Source organism: Falco rusticolus, chromosome 3 (genome assembly GCF_015220075.1).
Source record: "Falco rusticolus isolate bFalRus1 chromosome 3, bFalRus1.pri, whole genome shotgun sequence".
NCBI classification, from domain to species: Eukaryota; Metazoa; Chordata; class Aves; order Falconiformes; family Falconidae; genus Falco; species Falco rusticolus.
In genome coordinates this window covers 105,783,788-105,805,009 of record NC_051189.1, presented here as the reverse complement: position 1 = coordinate 105,805,009, position 21,222 = coordinate 105,783,788, and the positions used below count along the sequence as shown (strand labels likewise).

The following is a 21,222-nucleotide window of genomic DNA, read 5'->3' as shown; positions in this document are numbered from 1 at the left end:
TGCGATGGTCGCCAGCTATCCTCCATCTCCTGCTGCGAGCGCATGCTGGGAGCTGAGCAATGTGGTCCTTATTGTACTCTCCTTTATATTCACATGCATTGTTCTCCTCTGATAATGTTTCCCACCTTAGATAAATAACTTGCAGGTTTGTGAAAGCTGGGTCCTGGTTGCTTTCACAGCTAAACTTAGTTCCCTCATTGTTTCGCATCAGCCTCAGAGTTTGGTTAATAACTTCCCCTGATTTTTCCTTCATACAGGCTGGATAATGTGACAGGCTGGCCAGGAACATCCTGTGTTTGTGTGAGTTAGAATAGTAGGGATATCTGCCTGTAAAGAATCTGATAGCAGGGAGGAGCTAGTGTGGCAAAGCAACCCAACAAGATGATGAGAAACGTACAGACCCCGAGTAGGAGCAAGCATTGGGTGGAAGCTTATTAACATTGTTCCTGAAATCCTGACCACGTCCTCTTCCCATGGCAATGAAAAGATGTGGAAGGTCTGGTTATCTCTAATAGCTTATCACACAGAATAGCCTAAAATTTACAATCACTCAAGCCCGAAACTTCCTGGTAACTGTTTTTTAATAAAGCGGGTCGCTGTGTAAAGATCACTTGGTCTAGCGAGTTGCTGTTCCCGTGCTATGAAATCGGTCAGGTATTTCAAATACGGTGAACGAAGACGGGTCATTTGTTCAGGAGCATGTGAGACTTGTACTACCAGATGCCCAGCTGTTATTGTGGATCTTTTCCTAAGAAATCGTATTTTCAGGGCCTCCTGCTTCTGCCGTCCTCATTTGGACCAGCGTTCACATGCCGGCTCAGCCAGAGGCATGCTCCACGTGTGTTTCTTTCACACTAAACACAAGTCTGGTCTCAGCCTTTTCTTCTGTGAACAGTTCTGCGGCTCTCCTGAGGGCCCTGGGTGGGATGTGATGAAGCCAAAAGATGTGATATGACTGAGCATTCGGAAGATGCTTTCTCTCTCAAACTTAATTGCAGGCAACTTTTATTTCTGAGCCAGTCGTCAACAGTAGTTTCTCTGCTCTGATGGGAGTTATTCCTATATCATCTATTTTAAATGAAACTCTGGACAACATTAACAAATGGTGTAACTTTTTGATAACTCAATGGAAAACCTTTTCTCACCTGTTAAGTTTCTTTTCTTCTCCCCTTCTTTTTTATTATAACCAGGCAGTTGTTCCCTAAATAGCAAAGTGCCTTTACCACTATGGCCGGTGTTTAGAATTTTAAAATAAGCCTACGGCTATCAAGCCAGCAAACATCTCTGACTAAGTGCCTAAAGAACAGGGCACAACAAAAGATATCTCCAGGTACTCCAGCAAAGGGCTGAGTGGCATAGCTCTGAAAGATCCGGATAGCATTTTAACATGATGGTTTTGTTACATGACTGGCAGCTGGGGCAGAGCTTTTGCTGTAAATGATCAAGTAACCTTTTCAAGTGGCTGGCGCTAAGTATTACTTACTATTTATCATGGGCTGGGAGCCTCCAACTAAGGGGCTGTGGATCTATTATTGGGAAATGGGTTTTACTACTCCTCTTTTTTACAGCTTATGAATGGTTGTCAGCCTTCCACAATGTATTCTTTGGTGATTAAGACAACTTTTTTTTATAGTCATACATTTTAAACAATATCTTGGCTCTCTTCCCCCCCGCCCCCGAGCCCAGTTTAATAAAGTGTAAACGTGCAAAAGGTCAGCCCTTCCTGTACAATAGAGCATCTAGTTTTGATATATGGCTTCCTACCGCCTTCCGCTCGCTCGCTGTCGCCCCAGCGCTCGGGCTGCCTCTCCATTCAGGCTCCCACTCCCCCCAATGCTCCCTTCGTTCCCGATGATGTCATCTGCAGCGAGGAGGCAGCTTTATTGCTGCCTTGTTTGTTTTATCCGTGTTTTCTGCTTGGTATCTTAAAAGTGCTCTCAAGAGTGCATAAAATTGAATGTTGGAGATGTCAGCGTAGTCCTCGAAGTTGCATTTCTCTCTTGGATTTGGATTTCCTGCTTTGCTCTAATGAAAGTAAAAGTGGTTTTCTTTAGGTAGGATTTTTATGCTTTTTTTTTTTTTTTCTTTCCCCTTCCCCTGTATCTCCAGGTTTTTCCCTTTGTCCCTCTTTCTGGTGTGGCATTTAATCCAGTGTTTATGTGAGAACATGGCCATTGCAGTCTCGTGCAAACCAAAGCCGATAAAGGCACCCAGAAAGGTTTTGTTCAGTGCCTGCCGCCCCCCGCCCGCTCAGCGTGGAGCTTGTGGTCCTCCTGACCGTAACTCATCCAGCCACAGCTGACACAGAGCATTTTGGCTGGAATTCCCTTTCGCTCCAGGAAGCCCAGCCATCTCCCACCCATCCTTCCATCACCTTTACTGGCTTCTGAACCTTTCTTCCATATAATTAAAATGTTGGCCTCTTCACCCAGCAAACTCTCTGTGCACCCCTTCCATCCTGCATCTGAGCTTAACTCCTCCTCTTCCCCAGCTGCTCCCTCCTTACCCCTCCAGCCTCTCCTCTGTCCCAGCTCCCTGATCCACGGTCACGCATCCCCCTGGGCTCCCTCCCACTCCAGCCAGGATTCTTCTGCCCCAAACTTCCCTGCCTTCTCCAAGCAGGACTGGGCTGCCTGCCCTGCCCGCAGCTTCATGTCCCGTCCCTCCGTGCCTGTGCCAAGGTAGTGGGTGCCGGAGGAGAGCCCAAACCTCCTCGTGATCCAGGACTTTTGTTCTTTGTTTGAGAGGGGGGGTTTGGGCGGTGAGTTTTACATCCAGCAGTTGACCACGGTGCCTGATTTCAGTGTCATCCCTGGGAAAAGGGAAGCCAGTATTCTGAGATAATTTTTAATCTGGAATGCTGAAAGTAAGCCCGTGCACATTGCAGGAGGTGAACAAGTGCCCCGTTTCTGAGCTATGATGCTTCCTGCACGGCTTTGCCAGTTGTATCTTTTATGGTTTCTCTGAGCCTGACACGCTATTTCTGTCTTTCCCGGCTGGATTTGGTGGCTCCATTTCACACGGAGCAGCTAGCTTCTGACAGTAAGTGCAAACATCAGCAACGGGCTTTGACCAACACACCAGGGGTAAAAGACATGTTTTTATGCATCAGATACTGTTCTTCCTGTGGATTTTTATGACGTGAGATCTTGCCTTGTACTTGTAGATGTCAGCCATAGAAACAATGACAGAGAAACTGGAGAGTTTTGCAGCCATGAAGGCAGACAGCGGCGCTTCCCTGCAGCCCCTTCCACATCACCCCTTCAACTTCCGATCTCCGCCGCCCACGCTGTCCGACCCCATCCTGCGCAAGGGCAAGGAGCGTTACACCTGCAGGTAAGGGCCTGTGCACCCCCGGCTGTACCCCCGGCTCTCCCCTTGTTGCAGCAGCCCTGGGAGGATGCCACCACAGCCGGGATGCTGCACCAGGCACCGGCATGCAACATCTCTATGTCTCGGCAAGGGTGGGAGTTAAAACAAGAAGCGGCAGAATTAGAACAGAGCTTTCTGATGACTAATTCGCTCTGAAATAGCTTGTTTTGTCTGGTAGAAAAATCAGTATCTTCTGTTTTCTTTGTAATTTTGAATAACCTTGAGAGCAGATCTGGAGATTCTCAAGCAAACAGAATTTGCCAAGCCAAGTCTCCTGTGCGTGGTAGCAAACGCCCCAGTTCTCAGCGCGAGTGCAACCTCAGCTGTGTCCAGTCCCAGCTATGCAAAATAATGGAATTTAAAAACCAGCATACAGTAAACAGCTTTTTCAAACACAACTGTATCCACATCGATACTTACATATCCACTGCAGCTCTAAGAGCTCGTGTTGGAGCAGATCACTGGGGAATAAAAACCTTTATCTGCTTGCACAGTTACCTGCAGCTGCTAGAGGTGGCTCCCACTGCATTTTTCTTGGGTGCAGTAAGGGGGTACGTATTTTGTTTGATGGATCTCTTATGTTCAATTTGCCACAAAAGCTGTGGATTCAAATTCATTGGATAGTTAGAAATTTGAGGTTTCTACCTGCAATAGGAACTAAGCACGTTTAGATATGCACTCACAAGGTAACATTTGGATTTTTATTATTGATGAACGCCCACCTTAACCGTTCATCTTCAGGACATCTGAAGGTGCTGAATGTCTCTGAAATTAAGAAAGTCTGCTCATGCATTCCTTCTGTAACAGTAAGCATCAGCTTTTAGAGTCACAGACTGTAACCCTTCATCCTTAATATTTTATTTCCCGATTATTATTATTATTTATAGCTCCCTTCCTTTTGAGTTTACTGTGAATCAGATTTATTGTGGAATGCAGTTCATTCTCTTTATTTCATTTCATATTGCTGCATTTCCTTATTCTAAGCAGGCGGTCAGACTCGCAGCAGCATACCCCAGTAACAGAAACACAGTGCTGCAGCGTTTAACTAGAAGAAAATTCTGTGAATTCCGGGAAGGACGATCAGGATTATGTATGCTAAGCAACTAAACAGGGCTGTGAAGGAGATCCATAAAAATCTCAAGCGACAAACAATATGAAATGGCAGTGACTAAAGAATCTTGGTCATGGTGGTACGGAGTGCAGTGCCTGGGTGGCAGGTGCAGACAAGCAGGAGGTTCTGTCGCACAACACACAGTTCAGTGGAGGAACTCATGGCCATAGGAGGCTGTGGATGTCCAACGCGTATGTGCGTTCAAAAAGCTTTTAGGAAAATAGATGGAAGAAACTCAGCAAAAGGGTATCATTGAGAACGGGTCTCTTCAACCATAGGCTCAGGAGGATCTTCAACTTCAGATGGAAGCTGGGAGGGTATCCTGGGGATGGGTTGCTACATCCTTGCTGTGCTCCGATGCACTGGCCCAGGCCTCCAAGACGAGCTGCTCTGTCAGCCAGCATTTGGCTCTGGCTGTTCCAATGGGATTTTTTCTTTTTTCCTGCCCTTCCCAGTGATGCAGCATGGTCAACTGTTGTGCTGTGTCTGGGATGGGGATGGGTTGCACCAGTTCTCTCACCACTGAGAATCCTGTTGTTCTGGGGTGGGTGTTGCTCTGTTAGTTGTCACCTCCCCATCTTCCTCCCCCAGTACATCGGTGCTGAGAGTCTCTAGGGAATAAAGGGATTTTCAGGGATTTCCCAGTGTTGGGAGCGGTATGACATGCGCGAGGTCGATGGTAGCTGCTGATAGAGTGTTTGTAAGTGACCTGGTGTGGCAGGCCTTTCATGCACTGATGGTGACTTTGCCTTTCACTCTCTAGGTACTGTGGTAAGATCTTCCCGCGCTCAGCAAACCTGACAAGGCATCTGCGGACACACACTGGAGAACAGCCCTACAGGTGATGTTGCCCCCCAGACAAAACCCCTTTCCCAACACACTCCTCATTCACCACTCTGTTATTTTTTCTGCTTTCTATAAACCTGTGCCAACATAATACCGTGGCCCCATAGCATTACATATAGTGATTCATAGGATTGTATATTATGTGTACCAGCCAAAAATAATCAGGCTTGGCAGCTTGAAGATAGACACTTAACTTATATTTAGATGTATGCTGGCAAATGAGTGGTCTGATTTGCAGTGTTGTTTAACACTCACATTAACCATTCATCTCAAGGACAGCTGGAGGTGCTGAATGTCTCTGAAAATCGGGCTGTTTTGAAGGGCTTGCCAGTAAGTTAACTGCCGGCTCTAGGTAGATTTTAATTCTGTTTTTTTTTTCCTAATGCATATCAGAGGTGCCTGGAGTGGTGGATCAAAATGTGAAAGAGAAGCCCTGTAGTGTTGTCTGCTTTTAAAATCCCAGTTTGGAGTTTCCACCTATAATTGGTAAAGTTTAAAAAGAGTGCTGAGAGCGGGGAGAGCCGCGTGCTGTTTCACACGTTCAATGGGTGTTTAAGGGAGAAGGCTGAACGACTGTTTTCTGCCAGTTTGTGGGGCAAGGTGATGTGATTTTTATGCTTGAGTTTGCGTGGTGTCTATGCAAAAGGGTGCTTTGCAAAACTGCAAAAAAACCCCTCCATCCCGGGCCAGCACCCTGCGGGCGGGCATGATGCTCCAGCCTGGGCACACGCAGGTTCTGCTTCTCATAAAGGGGCTCCTGTTTAAGTGAGTGTTTTAAATTTGACTCAAACTCACAAGAAGGTACATGCAAGCGTGTATGTGTGTGTAGGTATATAAAGGAATATTTCTCATGGAAGACAGAGTTGGATTTTTTTCCCCCAGTGTTTTCTCCTGGTGTTTTGCAGTCCGTTTTCAAAAAACTTTGGCAAAAAAAGCATGCTTCGATTGTTTTCTTGTTAGAATAGGTATCTATATGAGCAAAACGGAATGAGTGATGACTTGAGAGCTCGCTGAAAATCAAGCACTGTGTTTTCCATAACGTGAGTAAGTGTTTTGCGCATTGTCAAACAATAGTAACAATTCAGTTAGTTTCATTTTTGGTAGCTGATATTATGGTATTTCCATACACAGTCATAAGTTCACAACAAAGCTAATGTAATAGTTATTATATAAAGAGAAACACAAACAAATTTATGAGCAGCAAAAGGCCATGTGGTCAAATACATCAAATTTTTATGCTTAGTTTAACTTAAGAAGCTACTCTCTCGCACATTGTAATCGCTGGTGCATACAGAGTCAAATTTTTTTTCCATACAGAGTCATGCAGAATTTTGAGTGTAGACATTAGGTATATTAAAAATAAAAAAAACCCCAACTCTCCAAAGCAGACATATATTTTGGAACCATTCCCCGTTCTGATTTTTTCAGTTGCATTACTTGATACGCCTTGAATGAATAGTGTGTACTCACTATACACCCTTGTCTGACTAAAATGCTTGCTCCCGATTATTCAGAGATTGTTAGTTCAATTTTCTTCCAAAAAAGGAGACTTGCAACTTAACAAAGGTTAGGAAAATAAAGATTTATTTGATCTGGTCTTCTCCCATAAAATGGCCTGTGTGGGTTTTTTTGTAACAGGGTTTTGACTTCTGGACAATGTTGCATTATAATAGCACTCCTGAGAGTTAGTGCTGCGTTTACAGAAGAGCTTAATTATCGTTTACAGAAGAGCTTAATTATCATTGCTTTTCTTTTGCTCTCAGAGAACTGAGATTTCCAACTTTTGCAGCAGTAATTGTTTGGAAAGCTTGGGTCTTTTTTAAGTGCCGACTTTTTGCAGGTAAAAGGAGGTGGCTGACTTCTCAGTGTTTAACTGATGCCTTTCTCATAACTTTTCATTGGTTAACTGTTTTTTCTTTTGACTCTGTCAGTGTTATATAGTAATCCAAATATGACTTAACGTGTTCTTAAAGCTAAAATAAACTGACCAAATGTCCAAGTGTAGACCAGGGAATGGGCAGGCCAGAAAATCAGGTGTTTTGGTTGTGATTCCTGCTTGTCATTGATATGTGGTGTGTTTTTTACCAAGTCACTTAAACTTCCTAGGTGCCTATTTACTGCTGTATAAAGGAGGAATTAATAGCACATGAGCAATAAGGAGGCAAAATAATTCTTTTTGTAAAGGGAAAGTGCTACGTGAAGAGTAAGAAATACCTGTGATGCCCTTCACTTCCTAAAAATCAACCGATTCCTGAAAAGACTCAGACAATATGCCCTAGGGTGAAATTCGGCATGCTTCTTTTCATTCCTTTTTCCCACACTACATCCAAAATTCCGTAGTATGTATTTCAAAACCCAGTGGTACAAAGGACTATCGACCTTAACTGTTTCTTTCAGAGAAATGCAAAAGAAACATTGGGCTTGTAAAACCACATCAGGCTTACCTGGAAACTCAGGTCATAAACCCCAGGGCTTTGCTGTCGGTCTGAGCTTACCGGGCAAAGGCCAGAAGGGGCAGATTTTGGGGAAGCTCCTTGTGACCCAAAGGGTGCATCGTTGTGGTGGGTTTGCTTCTTAGTTTTGATTTCACTCCCTGGAATCACAGAATCACATAAGCTGCATCAAACCTGGACTGAGGACAACTAAAAGCTGCTTGATTCAGCAAGACTTTATTTTCTTCTCTTAAATGTCTGTTCCCTCCAGGATGCCTTCTAATTGATTCTTGAATTACACCCAGTCCTGAAGCACTGCCTGTAAGGCTGTGATTCCTCCTATAAAGATGTGCTTCCTGACGTCTGTTTTGAATTTGTTTTTCTTTAATTTCCTTGTAGGCCCCCATGTCCTGTTATCTGCATTAAGTTGAAACTAACAACTAAAGCTGATGTCTACCAGGTCATTTAAGATTGCATATAGCTCACTAAGTACCTCTTCTCTCTCGTTTTCTCTTTTTAAAAATGTAGCCTGAATTCATCCCTGGCATAAATGTGCTTGAGGTTAAGGAGTTACTCAGAAGGAGATTAGCTGTCCATGTGGTTTGTGCTTTGTTCCTGCAATTTGGTCTTTACAGCTCACATTGATCATCAAATAAGGGTAAAATTTTGCAAGTGCTGTTATGCTGTTGGAACTCTACAAAGCCTGTTATCAAATGCCTGACTGTCGCACGTGGAGTGTTCCCAAACCGTGTAGTCACACAGTGATTAGCTACGTGACTCGTTCTTACGTTACTGGGTCTTGCCGCCTGTTTTTTCCCCGCTGGTGGTGTTATCCCAGGTACCGCGCTCCTCGGGGCCCAAGGGATGCTGGCCCTTCCTCAGCTTTGGCTCCTTCTTCCCTTTTGTTCACTCCTACTTTCTGTTTTTTTAGCCCATTGGTGTGTTACTTTAAACTGATAAGGAAAAAAACTTTACTAGCATTTTGTCAGCCTGTTTACAAAGCAAATACCGCTGCTTTTGAATTTTATTCTTCTCCTGCCTCTGCATTCACCCCTTCCCTGAATTGAAGCTGGTTCCTCTGTCTGGGTCATTTATTTAGATTAAAACCAGCAGAGATCCAAATACCGACCCCTCTGGGACCACAAATAATACAGTACGTCTCCCTCATCCCTTTGCTTTCAGACATTAGCTATTGCTCCTTTCCAATGCCCCTCTGTTTTCTATTTTTTTAACAAGCTCTTTATCCTTTCTCCGTACCCTACCCTGCATCCACATAGCTCATCGTTAGAGCAAGGACCTGTCAGGGGAAACTTTTCAAAGACTTCCTGAACATCTAAATAAATGGACATACCGGAGGCCCAATCGTTCTTGCCTTGCGCAGGCGAGCGCTGCCTTTGAAGTCCCTGGGGCTGCTGGTGTGAGTAATGCAGGAGCCCCGGCGCGGGGCACCACAGGCACGGCGGCATGGCATGGCACAGCATGGCACAGCAGAGCCTGGTGCTGCCAGGCATTAGGCAAACACCAGCAACGCAGCAGTGCCCAGCTGGGAAGGGCACGGAGCATGGGGACAGGCAGGGAGCAAAGCCCTTGGGCATCAGCAGGGGCGAGGAGGGGGCGGCTGATCCAGCACCGGCAGAACTGGGCTGGGCAAAACTGCGTGTGGAAATCCCGTGGGGTAACAGGGGTTCTGGCTGGTTTGGACACTGCAGTTTTCTGAAGCGCTGAACAGTAGGAGCTGCCGAAGCCTGGCAGCTCCTGAGAGCAAATCCTGCAGTGGCTAACGGAGAGGAGGAGAGCAAGAGCTGGAAATCTGTGCGTGATCAACCCTCTGTGTATAAACCGCGCTTGTTCTTGCTGGTGTTCAAATAATGCCTTGCTTTCCTTAGTTAAACAAGTTTTTTTTGAGAAACCTTGGGTTTTGGTTTCAAGGTTTTTGAGAAAATGAAAAACTTTTGAAGTCTGAGAAAACTGTGGCTTAAAAAGAGATTTTACTTTCTTCCTAGGTTAATGATAATAAAGGTTCATTATTTGAAAGCTCTTTATCCTTTTTGGTGATTTAACGGTAGGAAATTTGGAGGTGGACATGGAATCCATAAACATTCAGCGAGAGAGAGTGTTTCATAAATGTATCTCTGCTATTTCCAAAAATAATATCAATTTCTTTTTAGAGACCAAATAAAAATCACAGCTGTGGCACATCTGGAAATTATGTGTGTGTTTCACAGCATAGATTTTTTTACACTCGCACCTCCTTCCCGCATTTGAACCTGTTGTGTTTGTAGGGTGTCCGTAGGGTCAAGGCAAATCCCGTCTCATACTGGAGGGATGGAGCAGAAGGTGGGGAAGGGCTGGGTGCCCTCCTCGCGTAGGGAACTAACGCCGTTCCCAAAATGTGCCCATGTGCATCGCCAGCTTCTTGCCTGATCAAATAGTGGCTCAGCCCAGCGGGGAAAATTTTGCTCTCGGTTCGAGGAGCGCAGAGCAGTTCTGCTAAAGCAAGCGGGTTTGTTCTGGAATTACGAGGGCTTTAAGGACAGGTTTTATTTGGTGCCGTAAGTGTCCAGGATTTGCAGAGGTCTGTAGCGGGGAAGGGATTCTACTTCTCATGGGGTTTGGAAGTAGAGCCATGAGGAGAGCAGCTTTGTTGAGCTACAAATGACGTATTTCAAGGGAGAGCTAATGAGGGGTTCAGGCGGATTCCAAGAGGAATTAGGTTTTCTGTAGCGTTAGCGCTGGAACTCTCCACCGCGGCTCAAAGCTGCCCTCTTCAGTACATGGCCTGCCTTCCTGCTCTGCTGGGGGGGGCACTTCACCAAGCACCACGGTTTAGCAAAGCCTTGTTGTTATTTGGAGGGAGTCTGGATCCAGAGAGGGGGGTGGCAACTCGGAACAAGCTTCCAACGCGTCTACCACGGGTCCTGCAGAGGTTCGTTTCAAAGAGGGAACATTTCTTTACTCAGCCAGTTTCCCTAAACATTCTGGCTTGGCTTCTTAGATTCCACATTTTTTTCATCGTAAACCAGATATTTACTCCATAGGAGTAAATCTTACCCTGTTTGGAAACTCCAGTGTATTTCTTGGGAGCTATTGTACTATCATAATAACCATAATTACCTTTAAAGTCATGCTGTACTGCCTGCATCCTGAGTACAACAAGGAATTTCACAAAGTCTGGAATCTTCTGTATGTCCAGATTACTGGGTCGTGTAGAGATACACTAGCTAAGAGCTATTTTGTACATTTACCCTCCCGTCTTTCTTCTCTTTCTGTCTCCTTTTTCCTCCCTCCACAGCCATATTTCACCTGCTTCCCCTACAAAATGAGAAGGGTGGAAGAAATAAATTCACCTTTCTTATTTTCACATTCACGTGTGGAAAAGTAATTATTTTGTTTGAAATTCTTATTTGTTTGGATGACTCACTTCTTAATTAATCCTAATCCTTTTTTTTGTGCTCCTTGAGTAACAATAATATCAGATTTGTCTGGAATGATTAATGCCTCGTGCTTCCCAGGTCCTCAGCTGAGTAAAGATTTATAGACCAACGTTTTCTGGTTTTCTGATAGTCAGATTTTTCTTTTGCATTTTTTTTTCCCCTCACGTTGCACTCTTTGGCATTTGCTTCTATTTTTCAGGTGTAAATACTGTGACAGGTCATTCAGCATTTCCTCCAACCTCCAGCGGCACGTTCGAAACATCCATAACAAGGAGAAGCCATTCAAATGTCACCTGTGTAACCGATGCTTTGGGCAGCAGACCAACTTGGACCGACATCTTAAGAAACACGAACACGAGAATGTTCCAGGTAGGAAAGGACATGGCTGGGTGGTTCTCTTGCAGCACTGGAGAGAGAAGACACCGTGGTCTGGTCTCTCTGGTCCTTGGGAAACCTTTCTGGAAAGCAGTTTCTTAAGGCTGAATGTCATTAGGTAGAAAAAAGCCAAACACCAGCTCCTTGTGCGTCCTGAGACACGTTTATCTGCGATGCCTGATTGTAATGTGCACACAGTCATGCACGGTGCTCCGCGCTGCCAAGCTCTTGTCAGGTATTACTTACACGTGCCCTTTTGCAATCCATAAAATAGCAGTCGTGATGCTCGCTTCCTGGGGACTCTGTCCAGGGAGCATAACCTCACCTTGTGAGACCTCCTGGTACAATGCTGATGTGGACATGTCAAGCTCTACCAATCTACCAAGAGTTTTCATCCCGAAATGCCTTTGTAGGTACGTGTGAAGCTCAGGAAGATAAATTAGCTTTGCCTTAAAATAAAAACTGAAGGAAGACATTCCTGTGCTGAATCCTACTAAGTGATTTCCCAGCCTAGGAAAAAAAAAAAGTATATACGGAAGAGTTACAGGCAAACACTTTTGCAATGGACAGTGGTTCTTAAATTGTATATAGCATCTGTAAGTGCTGCATCACCATATTTCTCTCTGTAGTTCAAGTCTGGAAAACACAAGCTTTATTTGGCTGCTTTGGCCCATGAGATTTCTCTTAAATGTTAAATCATTAATATATAGTGAGGGGATTGTTGCGTAACATTCGTCTTTGATTTTTCCTCTAAACAATAGCTTTGACAGTATCTGATAGTTTCTCCTGTTCTCTTTTCTTGTTTCCCTCACTCAGTGAGCCAGCACTCCGGAGTCATTACGAACCACCTTGGGACCAGTGCCTCTTCCCCCAACTCGGAATCAGACAACCATGCACTTTTAGATGAAAAAGAGGATTCGTATTTCTCTGAAATCAGAAATTTTATTGCAAATAGTGAGATGAACCAAGCATCAACTTTAGCAGATAAAAGGTAGACAAGCAAATAAAATTACCTGGTGACATGTGTTGTTAACGTGGTTGAGAGACCAGTCAGCCTCTGCCCTGCAGCACTTGGTTTAAAATGCACAAAAGAGAGAAGTGTAACAGTTTGGAAGGAAAACGCGTTCAGCTTCAAGCTCTAAGCCCAGTGTTGTCTTTTCAGCCAACGACTGAAGGTAGGAGGGCTGACACCAGGGAGCCGCTGACGGTCGGACCATGGCTGCAGCTGGTGGGGCACATTTCAGGAGCAGCTGCACTAGAAGGCAGGGCGGCCCACGGCTGCTGTTGGCTCCTGTTGGCTCCAGCGCAATAGTTGTGCGAAAATACAATTTGTTCTCTAGATAAAAATGTCATTATTGAACCGTTTCCTTCTGCCATGAAGCCACATGGCCTGTTCCCTCACTGCTCAGAGTGCCGACTAAGGGAACCAGAGGCACCTGCCTTACTAGTCTGTTAGTTCATTTCAAATTATCCTTATTTTGACAGAGTGATATTTCACCTGCTGCTATCCTGATTTCCCAAATAGCTATTTAATCCCAACGCTAAGATTTAAGTCCAAAATGCAAGTATGAGAAATCCACATGGCGGTGTGACCCACCTAAAGAACAGCAAGTCGTGTGAAACATGCTGACCTAAAGTTTCTGGTGCAGATGTTAATCATAACTTTAGGTCACTTGGTGGCATCCTCTTGGTTCCAAGTCCGTGGCGCTGGCGATCCCACTCTTGTTCTCTTGGTCAAACTGCCGGTGTTGTGTGCTCCGCTGGGTCCACGTGGGCATGAATAACAAAAATAATAGGAGAGAGGATTTAGGCTGGCTGTTGGATTGCACCATGAGAAAGCTTCCTCCTCATGGTTGCTCGAAGGCAGATTGTTAGAATACAATAGGACAGAGAAGGAGGAAAGTCACTTGTCCCACAGATGTCATATTTCAAGAGATGGAAAGCTATCATTTAAATCCAGATCAGACAAAATTCTAGTTTGAAAAGCCTTGGAGTTGGTATGTACTTGACAAGCGTATTAGCCCTCAAGACATGGTGGAAGGCTGACTTTTAAATGCCTGAAACATGTCTGTTTTCCTTTTCCTTGCTGTTTAAATAATATGCATATGTACATAAATATGTCTCTATATTCATACACGTGCATAAAATTCTCAAAGTCTTAACATCACAGCGAAAATGCCTGACTTATGCACTTGGCATCTTTTTTTTTTTCTTCTTTTCTTTCTTCTGCCCCCACCCTCGACGAAATATTTCAGGCCAGAAATCCAGGATATTGATGGCAATTCCCAGTGTCATGGATTAGCAAATGAGAAAACAGAAGATGTGGATGATGAAGATGAAGAACTGGAAGAGGAAGATGATGACAGCCTGACAGGGAAGTCACAGGATGAAACGGTATCACCCACCGCAGAGCCCCGAGGAGCATTTGAGGATGAAGAAGATGAAGAGCCCACATCTCTCACCATGAGCTTTGACCACACCCGAAGGTGAGGTGGGCTATTCCCTTCGAGAAGTCACACGGGGCTCAGACTTCTGGCCCTGTGTCAGTGGTAGATTGTGAGTGCTTTTGTTTTATTTTTCAAGCCATGTATCATACCTCCAGTTTGATTTAAGCATTCACTTGAGAGATTCCATTTTCACCATGGTGGGGGACATGAAACAAGTGGACTGCAAGGAGGATCTGTGCTGAGGTGTCTATCCAAGACTTAAGAAGTTAGTTCCACACAGAAAACAGCATTTTCATGGTACCACAGTTCAGCAAATAATGTCTTTCTCGCTAAAACACTGGTCAGGGCAAAGGAAGAGGCATACGTGTTGTGCTGCTCTGGCCATTTTAGTTGTAGCAAAATGTGGTTGACTTCAAGTGGAGTTCTCAGAGCTCGGGGAAAAAGTGAAGCCTTTTTTTCCCAAGGTCAAGCCATGCCTAGATGCCTTTAAAATTGAAGTTTGTTGCACATAGTGTAGGCTTAGCTTGCTTTCTGCCTCGGTCTGCCTCCAGTTTCCCCGCTGGTATTCGTAACAAACGTCCCGTGATGCAAAGTAGTATCTATCTTGATTTCAGCGCATCACTATTTTAAGAAAATTCAGCAGTGTTCTTCAGGCACTGGTCCAGTGTCAAACATTTCAAGGAGTGGGCAGCAATTGGACATCTCCACACAGAAGACCAAAGTGAATCGTAGCCACGCTGAACGACAGATCTCTATAGCACTAGTGCTTGTCTGTGCATAGTCATGCTCTCCACTTTTTCTTTGCTCCTTGCATTTCGTGTCATTTTGGTGTTTGTCCGTGTCAGTTCACGCATGTGGCTTGTGAGACCCCCATGTATGTGCATGCAGGCACTGGGTTAGCAGCACTCACATTGGCTAGATGTGAACGGTGAGATGAGCTAACAACAGGTCAACCCCTTCCCCTGGTCATTGGTACAGGTGTATTGAGGAGGACGAAGCCGGCTTGTTAGATTTGGAGCAGATGCCGAATTTTGGGAAGGGGCTGGATCTTCGCAAAGCAGCCGAGGAAGCATTTGAAGTTAAAGATGTGTTTAATTCCACCTTAGACTCTGAGACAATAAAACAGACTCTGTACAGGCAGGCTAAAAACCAGGTAGGTATATGACAGACCATTTTATCTAGCTTGCCGCCGGCACGTACGGTAGGGTTAGCAGGCAGCTGGCCTCCTTTAGCTAAGGTTTATTTTCCTCTTCCAGTGAGCAGGAATTCTAACTGTAATGTGTGAATTGTGTGTGAGCTGTGTCTTGTTGCAATTACACTGAAATAGAGGAGAAACGGAGTGGGCATCGGTTTTAGGTCACCAGATGAATTTATCATTTAGCCTGTGCTGTGGGAACATGCTTATCTAGAAAGATAGAGGCATCTGTCTGTTTTTCTCTGTCTGTATAAATGTTTTTATAACTTATCATTTATTTACACTTTGGGATGGGTCTTTAGTTGGTATATACTAAGAAAGCATCCTTGGGTTTGATTATCAAAGGTGCAATAGGCAACAAGATTTCCAGGACGTGCAATCCAGCAAGTCTAGAGGACTTCCTCACTTACCTCCCTGATTTCTAAAAGCAAACCTTAAAATAGAAATCTGCCCTGTGAGCTAGGCCAGTTCAGACCCACCAAGAAACCTCAGAATGACGTCTTGGCACGTGTTGGAGTTCTGAGAAAAATCTGGGGATATGGGGCAGATCCGTTTGTGCTTTCTGCTTTGTCATTAAACCAAAATACTCAGTCAAGTTTTATGAAGTTCACGTCTTGATCCCTACAAAAGGATTCTCACAAAAGAACCAGTCAGTGAAGTTCCACCACCGGACTGGACTGGAGAGAGCATACCCACCCCTTTGGGGGGGTGAGTGTAGCTGTTGCCTTGGAATCCCTTTCTAACCTTCCAGCAACAGAATTTGTCATGAAATCTATTCTCAATGTCCAGCAAAGCAGTAGCTTAGTGCAGTTGCCAAGCAGAACATGATTTTTGATTTATGGTCACCCAAAATTATGAAATTCTTGTCCTTCTTCACAGTAGGCGCTAGTGCTGAAGCTGGGGAAGGGCTGCTTGAGGCTAGGACACAGCTTGCCTCTGGGTGAAATGAATTTAAACACAAGCTGCTTGCCTGACTCTTCCATGTGTCCTGTTACTAATATGCCAAACGTGCTAACGACTCAGGAACAGCTCACTCTTTTAAAATTTACACTGCACTACATCCAGCCTGTGCTTGGATGGGGGGATATTTTGTTTTTTTGAATGGATTTTGTAGTGTATGATACGCAGGACTGGTTACACTGGAATCGCAAGAAGTGAATCACTCGAACCATCTCTCATGCAGAAAATGTAACGGTAAAACCCAAGATGTGCGTGAGCAGCACGGTCCTTTGTTGCTCTTTCTTTTAAGCAATTTTAGAAGCGTGCATGTCCGTAACACTACCAAGCTGTACTCTCCCAGCACTCACCTACAGCACCTGAATGTGTTGCCTTGACAAGTAGAACTGACTCTCAGCTTTTACGAGGGGAGGCTGAAGTCGGGTAACTGGTTCGTATGGTCACTGTTACAGTTGCATTACTCAGGGTCCTGCTGTACTGAGCGTCGTACTGATGTCCCAGATAATGTATGGTCTTTGTCTTCTGTCCTGCAAAGGGTTGTGTGCGGCTGGGGGCAACCTCAGTAACCTCAGTGTGAAGGAGAGGGCTACACAGCCACCAGTTCAGTGCCAAGTAGGAGTGTGCGTTGCACCAGCTGATGTAGGCAAGGGAGGCTGGGGACAAGGTCCTCCTGTGTTCCAGGTTGTGGGTGGCGGTGACATTGCCTTACACCTCCAGTATGTGAGATTGTCGTCTCCCTAAGCCTTCACATCACTTGTGTGGGCTCTGAAAGGATGCGCAGCTGTATGAGACAAGTAGTCCTGGGAGAGGGAGAGCATCCAGATTACAAAGAAACAAGCAGATTGTTATAGAGAAAGCAGAAGCCTCAATGCATTTTTCTAAGCAGACACTTTTAACCGTTTCACCGCAGCAGTAAATCTGCCCTGACAAGGACATACGGACACAGCGGTAATGCCAGTGAGCATTTCATGCCTGTATTCCTGAACATACGTGCAGGTTTCTGCAGGCAGCGGTGGGCACCTCCAAGCAGTGAGTCACAACAAGTAGCCCGCTGCCCATCGGGTTCCAGCTGATGAGGGTATGGCTGCGCCACTGCTGGGGCCCCTGCCTCGCTTAGCCACTTGCTTGTCTGTAGGTGTACTTTTTTGTGAACAAAACAAAATAATTGGCATTCTGCTGGTAGCTGCTTTCCCCTGAGAGCAGAGCCTAGACTCAGGTGTGGGGTTTGTGGCCGAGTGCAGAGCCGGCACAGAATGGATTTGGTCCTTTAAAAGCTGGTGGGAATGATGGCCTCTCCTGACTAACCCTACAGCTGCCTATACACTGGCAGATCTGCATAGCTGGAGTGATGGGTATCATCCTGGTGTATGGATATAAATTGAGACCTACTGGCAAGGTTCTTTGCCGGGGCCCAGGGGTGCTGGCTGGCCTACATGTCCTGTGTGGTTAGATGGTGCTGTGCTTTGGAGGGTTTGTTATAGCCTGTCCTGTGTGTGTATTCACACGTGTCCTCTGCATTGCTCTTCTCTCCTCCAGGCTTATGCAATGATGCTGTCCCTGTCTGAGAACGCTCCCCTCCACGCGTCCTCCCAGAACTCTCTGGGTGCTTGGTTGGACATGGCAGGAGCAGCTTCAGAGTCGGGGACCTTTAACCCCATCAACCACCTCTGAGAGGTCAACAAGGCACTGGCCAGAGTCCAAGCGAGGAGGCGGTGGTGCTGCAATTATCCTAGCAAAAAATCCTAGCAAGCAGAAGATGGATGAGAGGGCCTCAGGGAGTCGTCTGGACTTTTGGCTGAGAAGAAAACCTGTCGCATCTGACCTACAAGTCCTGCATTTTTATCTATCCGGAGTTTTCATTTCTAATTTATCAGAACGGACGTCTCCAAAACTGGATAACCCTGATGCAGCCCTAGGATTTCACAGTCTATAGGAATAGCATGAGCAAGACACGAATTGCAACAGTGCAATCAAATATTGGCCCCTCTAATGTTACAAACCAGTTTCACTGAGCCAGTAAAGCCTGCGTATCAATGAAAGCTTGAAACCATTCGGTAGCATTTCCTTTCAATTCAGCTGAACAGCGAAGCAAGAAGGAAAGGGAGCCAGGTGACCTATCCCTGGTGCAATTCTGACACAGCCACTGAAGAGTTATACCAGGGAAGGGTAAATTCAACCCATTTAATTGACGCCCAAAAGCCTTTGAAATTCTGTGCTCTCACAGAAATTCCGTCCCATCCTTTGTTCCCCACAAAACATACCAGCACAGTGCAAAGCTGCTGGAATGCGAGCCCACGATCCACCACGTGCAGTGTCCTGGTTGAGGAATCTTCAGCCCAGAGCATTGCTGAGGTTGGGGTTATCAAGGTGTCATGCAAATACGTGGCTCACGCGCATCGGCTGTGCCCTGAACACCCTTCTGTCTCCACCAACACTGCAAGGTTGCGAGAGCTTTCGATCTCTGCTGCTGCCCGTGAGTCCAAGCTGCTGCTTGGACTTGAAGCATCGGGAGTGTTTCAGAAAACGCCATGCTCAGCGAGTCTGTGGGGTGGGAGGACGGGGGGCTGTGGCACTGCCCTGTGCTGGCCTGGCTGCCCCCAACTGAGCTGCTGAAAACACTCAGAATTTCCCAGGCAGAGAGGTCCCGGGCTGAACCCCCACCTGGAGCGGGGAGCTGTGCAAGAAAGCGTGGGAGGTGGCGAGTCTCGCTTTATGAAGGGCAATTGGGACACATCTTCTAGTTTATCTCCCAGGGTTTTGTTTAGAGTGACATCCTTTCAGTGTTGATAGTATCCGGGAATTGTGGCAGAAATTTTTGACTCGTGCAGTTGTTTTAGTATGCTGGATGGTTGCTTATGCATCACACACTGCTACTTGGCCTATAATTTAAGTAGAAAGGTTAAAATTTCCTTGCTTGAGCAACCTCAGGGTTACAGCCCTCTATTCAAGCACATCACTAAGAATAGAATTGTCTCTCTGACTCTAAATTGCTCACAGTGTTTATGAGTGATTTTAAATCACTTCAAAGTCTCATCTTCGTTACTGATACAAAGCAGCCTCCAGAAATACTGTGATGTTGATGCTAGTCTACGTTGCGATTACAATCTGCTGTGGGAGCAGTGATTTGCAGGTAAAGCTGAATTATGGAATAATCAGGAAAGCAATTAGACCTTGCAAAGGGTACCGTCAGCTACGCAGATCAAGTTTAGAATGCGTGTCCTAAGAATTGTTGCATTACAGCATCTAAAAATTGGAAATGCTGAGGACTGGACTACTGCTACCACTGAGGGCAAGCACGTGCCTCTGCATCTCGCCCATTGCAGTTCTGCGTTGGCAGCTGCGGGGAGTCTGGGTGCTCTGGCAGGCTGGCTCTGTAAGGATTGCATCCAAAGCCAGTGAAGCCGAGAGGAGCTTTTCCCATTTACTTCAGCATATTTTAGTGCTGGGTCTGCTTCTGCGAAGTGCTTTGATCAGGTAATAACGCCTGCAGAACTGGGTTAATGGCTGATTTCAGAGAAGCAGCACGCAGCCGTCAGTGATCGCCTGTAAGTACTCGAGACGCGCAGCCGCTCTGCCTGCACGGGGTGGGAAAGGACGGATGGTGGCTCCTGTGTCATCCAGTGGGGAGAGACGCAATGGGGAAGCCTCACTCCAGCAAGCTAAAAGAAAGGAAACAGCTACCGGAATAAAGCGGAGGGTGTGTTAGGAACGATGCCGTGGCAATTCGCTCTGCGCCCCAGAGCGCACGTGAGGCTGTTTTCAGAGAGCCGGGAGCCTCCGGCTGTCCGCAGAGGAAAGCATCTAGGGTGGCTTTGGTACAGAAGGAACAAAAGGTATATTAGCAGCATCAGTGTATTTTCCAAGAAAATTTACCCTTCCTTTTTGGTTTTTGACAACATCCTGTGAAAGTGCCCAAGGCTCTGAGACCAACAGTCAGTGTAACCCGAACTGCTTCATATATTTGCACAAAGCTCTTGGGTAGGTCGGCCCGAGAGCTGCCAATGTCGAGAGAAGCCAGGCTCTGCGAGGGGCTGGGACGGCCCCGTCCCCGCACATCTGCCTCTGCTGCTGCCGCAGCACAGCCCTGCCCAGGCGCTTGGCCTTTAAATTATTCCCACGGGGGCCAACTGAAAATAATAAAAGAATTGTTTCTTTTCCTGATGGAATTTATTTTAATCTGTATATAACTTGTAATTTTTTGCTAATTCTTTTCTTATTTTATTTCTTCCTTAACAGTATTTTTTGCATTAGGTATCATTATTGTGAAGAAATAATGTTAATATAAGTACGTAGTGAAGGACCAAAATTGTGTAATTAAGGTTGTATGTTGTATGATTGATAACCAGGGAGTAGGAAGATGTTGTCCATGTGCCAAATGACCCTGACCAGCCCTGCTCTAGTCGCGCTGCCGATTCTCCAGACAATCATAGGGTTTGTTAGTTCGCCTTGACGTGACCGGTGCGTTAGACGAAGGTTTCTCTGTAGTTCCTCGGCCGCTTGGAAAGCAAACGCAGCCCCCACCCGAAAGCCAGCAGCCCCTCCCCGCGCGCCCGGCCACCGAGCACCGGCAGCCCGGCTCCGCAGGGCAAGCAGTGTGCCGGGACAGACCCGGGAGCCGGCGGGTGCAGCTGGGGGGCCGGCAAGTGATGCCACCGTGCCAGCAAGCCACACCACCATGCCAGCAAGCCATGCCACCGTGCCAGCAAGCGATGCCACTGTGCCAGTAAGCCATGCCACCATGCCATGTCTCACCCAGCAGCCCTTGCTGCCCACCGGCACTGAGGTGCAGAGCCGGGAGCTGGGTGACGTGGTGGCGCTCGCGGGTGCTGCCACCCCAGGAGGGAGCAGCCGACAGAGCCAGGGTGACCCCGCTGATGGGATGCAGCGTGTCGGAGTTGGCGGCAGCGCTGGGTCCACAGCAGACGTGCACTCCGCTGCAGCACCCCCATGCCCTGCCCTGGGAAGGCCACCGGCTTGCAAGCCCTGAGCTGCGCCAGCTGCTCTCCCCGTGCATGCCAAGGGACTCATCCAGTGAGCGCTGGTGGCACTGGGG

General features: G+C 46.3%; 1 protein-coding gene across 1 annotated transcript in view; it reads left to right on the top strand.

Annotated features, from left to right (window-relative positions):
- PRDM16 (PR/SET domain 16) overlaps window positions 1–20,345 on the top strand; it is a 136,738-nt gene extending 116,393 nt beyond the window's left edge. Inside the window, 6 exon segments of the mRNA XM_037380049.1 lie at window positions 3,167–3,336; window positions 5,247–5,324; window positions 11,395–11,564; window positions 12,387–12,561; window positions 13,826–14,056; window positions 17,706–20,345. Of these exon segments, the coding sequence (XP_037235946.1) occupies window positions 3,167–3,336; window positions 5,247–5,324; window positions 11,395–11,564; window positions 12,387–12,561; window positions 13,826–14,056; window positions 17,706–17,718 (837 nt within the window). The 3' untranslated portion in view covers window positions 17,719–20,345.
- The last annotated feature ends 877 nt before the right edge of the window (window positions 20,346–21,222 follow it).